The sequence below is a fragment of the Trachurus japonicus genome, chromosome 23, assembly GCF_045865225.1.
Source record: "Trachurus japonicus isolate A0001 chromosome 23, Traja_1.0".
Lineage (NCBI taxonomy): Eukaryota > Metazoa > Chordata > Actinopteri > Carangiformes > Carangidae > Trachurus > Trachurus japonicus.
The window spans coordinates 5,130,698-5,140,406 of NC_140929.1; the positions used below are offsets into that span (position 1 = coordinate 5,130,698).

Here is a 9,709-nt window from a genome sequence, read left to right on the forward strand (position 1 = left end):
GGTAAAAAAAACAAAAAACATTCCCCTACAAAATGAGACACCACTACTAAACCGTAATATGTCGTCATATAATGCATCATGTCAGACAACTTGTAAAACTATTTTACTGCTGTTGGACTTCAGTTATATTTTGGACATGATCTGCTTTATCAGACATGAAAATATGCAAACATGCGGGACTGTCACGCAAGTCATCATAAATGATACGTTAGCAAACTTTAGGAACAGCATACTATGGATTTTCCATTTTCCAAAAGATTGAATGAAACATAAAATGGCTGTATCTTTTATCTTAAGCATCTATGGGTCTCTCTTGCTGGTGTACTATCCGGTGGATTCTGGGAAATTTGTCACAACCCTTTGTTCTAAAGGTGTTCACACTACCGGACTTTGATGGCGTCATGCCCATTGCCATGTCTCTCTGTATGTACGGCGGCACCACTGGGATTATGGCAGCCAATCAGCGTTGAGCGGGAAGCGATTGATCGCTCAGTCGCCCGTTTGCATTGACTTAATATGTAAATAAAAATAAAAGGTCCGGTGTGAACGCACCTTAAAGGGATAGTTCAACATTTTGGCAAATTGGCCCATTGCCATAATCCCTATAGTCGTAGCAGTAGGTTCGTTACCTTTAATTGTTTGGTGCAAGCTATTTTTAGAACGGCGGAGCAGAGCCGCGAGCTGCTCAGGGCTATGCTATGGAGGCTAAGGGAATTTCTTCGTTTCCCTCATCAAATACACAATCCAACAACTCCAAAACGCTGTTGTGGACAAGTTGTGACCTGCACATTCACCACGCTATGGGATGATAACAGAACGTTACCAGACAGAGTTGTTTTAGAGGGAAATTCATGCAAAACCGGTGATGCGCGTTGCGTTCAGGGACAGTTTTTCAGCAAGCAGACTCTGTATTTACCCTGTATTTACCTCGAAAACGGCTCAGTTTCATAACGTTCCATTATTATGACAAATAAAGGTAACGAACCTACTGCTATGACTATAGGGATTATGGCAATGGGCCAATTTGCCAAAATGTTGAACTATCCCTTTAAGTGATCTAAACTAAGTGACTTCTGATCTAAACTTAGGTAATGGAGGGGCAGGACTGAGGGGTAGAAGCAGGATTGGGTTGTAAGACTCTAAGACTTTATCGTTGGAAACGTTGACGTCGACCTCCTGCAGAGCGAATCTGGGATCAATGAGAGGTTTGATTCTGATCAAACCTCCGACTCCACTCGCAGACGTGAGGCTTTAAACCTGCAAGAAAAACCTCCACTGAAGCTTCACTCATCCTCTCGTCCGACTCATCGGTCCAGAACAGCTGCATCTCCAGGTCGCCCGCCCGTCTTCATGGATAATAACTAAGTGAGTCGCTGCTTTTTGTTCCTCTCATCACCGGACTCTCTTTAAAGACGAGAAGTCTTCTGCCCAGACTTCTCCAGACTGTCGACGTCTTCTGGCTTTGAAGGGAAGTCGGCTTGATGTCTTTCGTCTGGCCGTTTCCTCCCGTTTAGATTCTTTTTAGATCCACACTTCCCCTACAGAGCATTTTCTGTTTCACTGAAGGATTTCGCTTTAATCTTGCACATTAAATTGTCGATAATTAGAATGCGTTTACAAATCCCTGAAGCTGTGTGTGTGTGTAGGTATGTGGTAAAAACAGGAAATTCAAGATTTGCTTGTTTTCTGTCGACACCCAATGAAATAAATAAAGGTATAAAATAAACACCCGGTGTGTATGAAATTGAATATATAAATATGTGATGTCACAGGAACAGGAAGCTGACCGTTGCCGTGACGACCAGGTTCAAGGACACAGGGGCACACACACAGGAGTAACTGCTGGATCATGATTAAGGAAGGGAAAGGGACAGCGACGATGGCAGCTCTCCAGAACGTTTACTCAGTGAAGAGCCACTTCATTACCTCATCCCTTCACCCTCTCTCTCTCTATATCTGTCCATCTATCCATCCATCCATCTATCTGTCTGTCTGTTTGTCTCTCTCTCTCTCCGTCCGTCCTGCAGGTGTAGCTACAGATGTGAGGTCACTAATCACCTGCATGCATTGCACACGCAGGCAAAAAAAAAGAGAAAAGACACGAGCTGCAGCCGCCGGCGCAGCGTGCAGCAGGAAACACTTCATCTCTGCCTCCTCTTCTCCTCCTGCAGAGTTCTTTCTTTCTTTTTTTCTCCCCTTTTCTCCTCTTTTTCATTTACATTTTCTCATTAAGACACCCCCCTCCCTCCCTCCCTTTCCCACTCCCCTCCACCTCGAGGTGTCACACTGTCACACGGTGTGAGGTGACGGTCCGGCACAAGACGCACAATTCAAACCCAGAGCGTTATCAAGCACATACAAATATGTATTGTCAGCACTGTGCATAATCCTGCTGCTGCTACCTTTCCCAACAGGCTCACCTCACCTCTCCTCCTCCTCCTCCTCGTGAGAGAGTGGTGGTGGCCTCCTCCTGTGTATACATTACACACCACCTCCTCCGTCGGCCAATCAGGAGCCGGAGCAGGGAGGCAGACTTGGAAAGCACATAGTTACAACGGCAGCGGATCTATACGTTGGGCTCTCGGCAGGAGGCGACAGGGACGCAGAGCAGAGCGGGGCCGGGCTGGGCCGCCGCCGCCGGCCGAGCCAGCGAGCCGGTCATTACAATGCAGGGCATCCCCGAGTGTGTTTTGGCAGCGTGCCAGAGCAAAGGGCCACATGCACACACACACATTCACATTCACATTCACATTCACAAACACAAACAGAAGCAAACAGACACACACACTCCTCAATCGGTGGCTGTAACGCTCTCCACTATACTCTCCATTAGATTTAATCACTCAAAGTCTGCGTCGATTCATTGTGCGTTCAAGTGTGTGTGCAGAAGAAAAGAAGAGAAAAAAAAGAAAAAGGGGGTTTGCAGAGGGGTAAAGAGGGATGAAAAGAAAGAGAGAAAGAATAGAGTGAACACACATCTCGTCTTCCTCCTTTTCCCGCTTGTCTTCGTCGTAGTCAGAGTGGATTTTTTTGAAAAGCTCCTTTTAGAAGAAGCAGAAAGCGATGGCGCCGGCGATGGTGTGGTGTGTGTGGGCGTAGGTGACAAGTGGAACATGGAAGAAAAGTGTGAAGAGCCATGTGGAGGAAGAGAGAGAGAGATGGAGAGATGGAGAGATGGAGGCCGCATGGGAGAGACAGAAGAAGGAGAAGAAATGTCATCATCAGTGAGATCGAGGCCTGTGTGTGTCCGATGGCATTTGCAGGTGCAGGTGAATCCGAATGAGGTGTCGCGCCGGTAAAAGGTCGGACATTTTGAACTGTGCCAGACTAGTACAGCAGGTGAAAAAGAGGGACACAACAAAAATCTGGCAACCCCTCCTCCTCCTCTTCCTCCTCCTCCTCCTCCTCTTCCTCCGGTGCAAAGAGAGAGAGAGAGAGAGAGATGGAGAGACGAAGGCTGCCTGTTAAAGAGTTGTAGTTTTCATAAAAAGGTCATTTGACTTGTCCATCAGCCGGCACCACACGAAGCGAGGACGGAGGATGGTTACCATGGCGCCGGGAGGAAGAGGAGGAGGAGGAGGAGGAGGAGGAGGAGGAAGAAGAGGAGGAAGAGGAGGGAGGGAGAGGTGGAGGAGGAGGAGGGGGGTTGTCCCACGGTCATGGCAACCACTATTTCAGAGCTGAGGTTGTCATCATCACCACCATCATAATCATCCTCATCCTCATCACCTAAAGACATGTGACCAGTTTAGCAGCAAGCAGGGTCGTCAGGTAACTACGGAGACCACACACACACACACACATGAACACACACACACACACACACGAACACGCACGCACACACACACACACAAACACGCACGCACACACACACTGCTGCAGTCAGAGCCTCAGAGGAATACCAATAGAAAGACTAACCCAGACGAGGAGGACACACTCGCCTCAGGTCTGAGTGTAAGAGACACTAAAACACACACACACACACACACACACACATGCATGCATAGATACACACACATACACACACACGGTTTATCTAAATACAACCCATCCTCCTCTTCCTCCCTCCTCCTCCTCCTCCCCCCTTCGTCCCCCCTCAGGCGCCATGCAGCACTCAGGATGAACCCAGAAATCCTGACGTCTCACGGTGAGGTGTCAAGCTCCCCTACACACACACACACACACACACACACACACACACACACACACACACACACACACAGACACACACACACACACACACACACACACACACACACACACACTGACAGACACACACACACACACACACACACACACACACACACACACACACTGAGCTAGATGGATGGATAGATGGAAGGATGGATCCACTGCATGGGCATGAGTGGTGAACATGCTGGCAGACAGGTGTGTGTTGAGTGTTGAGTGTGTGTGTGTGTGTGTGTGTGTGTGTGTGTGTGTGTCTAGTGTGTGTGTGTGTGTGTGTGCCTAGGTGAGAGGAGTGGGTGTGCCTGCTGCCTGGTGCTGCTGCAGGAATCGGCTCGTAGTAAAAACACACTGATCTTACCTTTGACTTGACTCTCGTACTCTGCGAGGATTTCTTTGTCCTTCTTGCTTTTGTTTGAGTTTGACATGTCGCCACAGCGCAGGTAGGTGACTGACTGACTGACTGAGAAAAAAATGATTTAAAAAAATAAAAAAATTACTAATAATTAAAAAAAAAGAAAAAGAATCCTCCTTGTTTGATTATTTCCCTCCGTGATGTGCACCGCCCGGAGCTTCAGCCGCCAACATGCTCCTTAGATCCATCCAGTGCCGCAACAACACAGCCAGTATAGTGGCCCCGCACCTCCACGCTGAGGAGCAGGAGGAGCAGCAGCAGGAGGAGGAGGAGGGAGAGGAGGGAGAGGAGGGAGGAGAGGAAGAGGAGTGGTGGGAGGGTTGAGCCGCGCGTGAAAAAGCATGCACGGAGAATTTACCCACTCGAGAAGGAGAAGGAGGAGGAGACACGTTAGAGTTTTTAGAGATGATGATTAGGGGGGAAAAAGCTGCGGAATTAGCGCAAACATGCGGTCATCATCCTGCACATGCACCGGTCTGCAGGGAGGGAGGGGAGGAGGAGAGGAGGGAGGGGGAGGCACACGCCCACTAGGTAGAAAATGCAACGGACCACACACACACACACACGCACACACATATGTTTAAACACACTCACTTTCATTCACACACACTCACTCACACATGCAGACTCAACGGTGTTTGATGTTGCCGCTACCCCCGCCGTAACCTTTCACATATAGTACACAGGCACAGACAGACGGAGAGAGAGAGAGAGAGAAAGGGGGGAGAGAGGGAGGAGAGAGAAGAGGAGGGGTTCAGCCCTCCGCGCGCGTGGAGATAATACCAATAAAAACGGTGTAAATGAAATGCCGGTGAGGAAACGATGGGTGTGTCCACACAGGGAGCGGAGAGGGGGCGGGATCGGAGCTGTGATTGACAGCTGCGGCGACCAGTGAGTCACGGAGCGGCGATGGAAATGAATGAATGAGGCAGAGAGAGAGAGAGAGAGAGAGAGAGACAGAGAGAACTATGGGCAGAACTACAGGCAAATTTATTATTGACTCTTTCACCATAGATTTTATTTTACTTTGGGAAAATGTTGTTTTTGGTTTCCATAATCACCCTAAGAGAGAAGGAAAATGTCTCAATGTAAAACCTACACTGTAAAAACTCAAATGTCCTACCAAGGATATTTGTATTATTTCTTGTCAAAATGTCATTTCTATAGTCAAAACTAAACTCTTTTCACTTAAAATAAGACTCATCACCTAAAAATTAACTTGTTTTTAGATAAATTTCACTTGTTTCAAATACATTTTCACTTAAAATAAGTAGAAAAATCTGCCAGTGAAAGCAAAAAATTTGCTCCACTATCAGATTTTTCTACTTATTTCAAGTGAAAATATGCTTGAAAGAAGTAAAAAGTGTCTGAAAACAAGCTACTTTTTATGTGATGAGTCTTATTTTAAATATAATGAGATTTGTCTTTTGACAAGAAATGACATTTTGACTAGAAATAGGACAAATCCTATTCTTGGTAGGACATTTGAGTTTTTGCAGTGTAGGTTTTAACCGCATGTGGTTTTTTAAATAAAAATATAAAATTAAGCCAAAATTGACAATTCATGATGTTTATGTCAAATTTGCATTATTTATAGCCTATCATTTATCATCACTTTAAACTTTATCTAGTTCCATTTTAGTAATTTTTTTTAACCATTTCACCATATATAGCCTAGTGTTTGGGTTGTCGGTGGGGGTTGGGGGGTTGAAGCATTACGCTTCAATTCATGTACATCTGTTTGTAAACTGTATCATATTTTCCATAGTAGGCTACATGAATAAAAACATCTGTATCTGAATCTGAATCTATTTTTATTTTATGCTGCATTTGCAATGTTTTTTTCAAGTACACTCCAAGTGAAAACTTTCTTAAATCTTTAAAAAGGTGAACAAAAGCTGCTTTTTCTTTATTTGAATATACTGTGAATAATTAAAGGACCCTGAATCAGTCAGAATTTAGAAATGCAGTAAAAATCATCTCCTATTCAGCTCTTAACGTGTTTCACCCACTGATTTACAGGTTTAATATCTGTTGCAGTACATTTTCACAGCCCAGTACTGTCTCCTGGAGAAATTACATTATTTTTTTCACTGATTTATTTGATAATTATTCACTGCAATAGTTTCTTTGAGATTAATTATTCAATGTGTGTAGGTATTTGCATTAAAACAAATGCTGTGACAGATTTGTCTTCCTCTTTTTCAGACTCACCTGTAGATCTGGACAGAGGCAGGTGTAGGCTGCGTCTTCACCTCTGCATCTTCTCTACAGTTTTAGTGTCGGCATGCTGACCTGGGATCTGCAGGAGGAAGTGTGGAAATGTAAAATACAGTGGAGAAGCAGCAGGATAAAGCAGGATCAGTCTGTTATTAACCATGTGCATGTATGTGTTAGTGTTTATTCCCACCAGGTGGCAGCAGAGCTCGTCTGTTCGCCAACCTGTGGACATCATCAACCCTCTCTCTCTCTGCAAAACTTCTGCACAGCACACAACAGCGACTTCTGCAGGAAGTGAAGGAGATGAAACACATGTTCTTCACGCTGATCAGCGATAAGACAAACAAGGTGGAGGAGCTCAGACTGAGCCGGTGTCTGACACGATAACACACCGTGACTGAGCTCGTCTAACAGGGGGTGAAGAACGTTGACCCAAACCTCCCTCTGCAGAGAGCACGGACAGGTTTCTGCATGAACGGAGAAGAGGAAGAAGATGATAACACATCTTAAACAGGGTTGTTTGTTTGATTGTTTATTTTCACATATCAAAAAGTTTAAAAATATAGGCTATAAGATATAAAATCCAAGACAATGTGAAGGGGAAATACAAAAAAAAAACCTCCAGGGGCTTGTAGGGTGGCATTCTCCATCTACAGTTCTAAGCTAATGAGCATACATTTGTGAGGTACAAAAACCGTTCATACTGTACATAACTAGGGTTGCAAAATTCCGGGAATTTTCAAAGTTGGAAATTTTCCATGGGAATTAACGGAAATATATGGGAATTAATGGGAATTAATCAGAAATTTACAAAATTGAAGGAGGGCCCTTAACAGGGAACTTAAATATAGCTGGGGGGAATATATTATAGCATAATCTTGGCTAAAACAACCAGATTTCATGCAAGTACACTTGAATATCTATGCTCTCCACCTTATTCTGATGGTCAAAAATGTAAGCAACAAGAATTAAAACTTGATAAAGTTCTACTCACAAATCTGTTGAAATGTCATGTTCTTTAATTGTATTATTTTGCATCGATGTCTGCTTATGACAAAACAAAATATTTACATTTATTACAAGATACAGTTGTTTTTACCCCCAATTTTCAGTTAATTCCCATAAATTCCCATAATTCCCATGGAAAGTTTCCAATTTGGAATATTTCCAAAATTCCCAAGCTTAATTTCCCATGGAAAGTTTCTGGAAATTTACCGGAAATTTACTGGAAATTTTCCCTATAACAAATACAAACATGGTTTAACATGATTTAACATTGTACAATGCAATACAAAAGCTTGATAAACATATAAAACATATAAAGTAATCCTAGTTTAGATAGGCAGACCATGGGGAAAGTATTGACGGGTTAACAGGAGTGACTTTAGTGCTCTCCTAAATTGTTGTAAAGGTAAGTTAAAAAAAAAGGTAATAAATTCCATATTCTAGGCCCACGATAAAGTATACAGAACTGTGATCGGGAGGTACAACAATATTGGGTTCTAAGGTGGCAAGAGTTAAGTGTGGAATAGGTGTGAAATTGATAGTTGTATGCAAATATATAATCAAAATCAAATAAAAAAAAAAATCAAAATCTTTATTTGCCATTTGTGCATACACACACATAGGAATTTCTGTACGGTTGTTCCAGGTCAGGTGGAGAAACAAAAGAGAACACACAAAGACATACAAGACACAATGAAAAACACTTTAAAAAGGCTCAAGCCTGGGATTAAAAAAGGACAAGGACATACAATTTCTAAAAAGGACAGAGATCTATGTCTATAAGTAAATAAATGTAAGAATAAATAGGTGTAAAGTGCCAAGTGCTACTGAGGTGGGTGCGTGTTGTGTTGCCATGTGCCCGGGTTATTTTGTGTTTGCTAAAAGTCTGACTGTAGCCGGGTAGAAACTGTTGAAAAAGCGTGATCTGTGTGATGATGCTGTCTGGTCGTTTGTGTCTGAGGTTGTATGTACAGTGTTTATATAATGAAAAAATGATGGGAGTTGGTTGTTCTCCAGAAGTGTGGCAGCTCCTATAAGAGCAGGATCTTCAAAGGTCCAAAGATTAATCTGAGGAGTCAGGAAAGTTGCTAAAGAAATATTTTTTTTAAAAAGCTGTGGAAAGTTTACCATGTCACTTTTCTCATTATTCCTTTTTAATTCATTAGCCACAGTTAAACTTTTCAAATCGGATGATAGCTACCTTTCCAAATTGTTCTGGTCCGGCTCTGGGGCCGTACTGTATCAGTTAATTGAAGAACACAATCACTGTACAAGGATTAAACTTGGGAAAAGAGATTTATTTCAAATTAATTTCAGGCAATGATCTTATCAATAAAGCCTCTACAGTGATCCTTAACAAATGAAAAGTACTGTCAGGTGAATTAGACTAGAGGATGCTAAAAGGAACAAAACAATAGCAGACAATGACCAGGTATAGATTGCCTCCAAACGGAAAGGTTATTTTTCATCTTTTTGGTCATTTTGTGACTCTTTTCAGTCGGTTTCTTATCATTTCTGTCTCTTTGTAGTTTTTTCATCGACTTTCCAACATGTAAAGTTCATCATCGCTTATAATGAAGCTCTGGTCTGAGATCCTTGAGTCTGTATACCTGATAGGAAAACCATCTAAAAGCCACGACCTCTCACCTTGGATGACCGTTATTATCTCTGCTGCCCCCTCTGGCACTTCACCTGATAAGCGTGAATTCCCCCCAAAAAATATCTGTAATGAGTCTGGACCATTTCCTGGTTTTGTCTGAGGACACATGGGAGGACTCGTCCGTCTCCACACCCTGAGAACCGCTGCTGCTCCTGCTTTCATGGAGACCAGCAGATCGTATCGTAATGTATGGGGGATGTAATTTGTAAGTTATGCAGCTC

General features: G+C 43.3%; 1 protein-coding gene across 2 annotated transcripts in view; it reads right to left on the reverse strand.

Moving 5' to 3' along the window:
• The window catches only part of srgap1b (SLIT-ROBO Rho GTPase activating protein 1b), a 45,252-nt gene extending 40,570 nt beyond the window's left edge, over positions 1–4,682 (reverse strand). For both annotated transcript variants that reach the window (XM_085769230.1, XM_085769229.1), the window contains exon 1: positions 4,550–4,682. In XM_085769230.1, coding sequence (XP_085625356.1) covers positions 4,550–4,616 — 67 coding nt within the window. In that variant the 5' untranslated portion in view covers positions 4,617–4,682. The remainder of the gene's footprint in view (positions 1–4,549) is intronic.
• Positions 4,683–9,709: the final 5,027 nt, after the last annotated feature.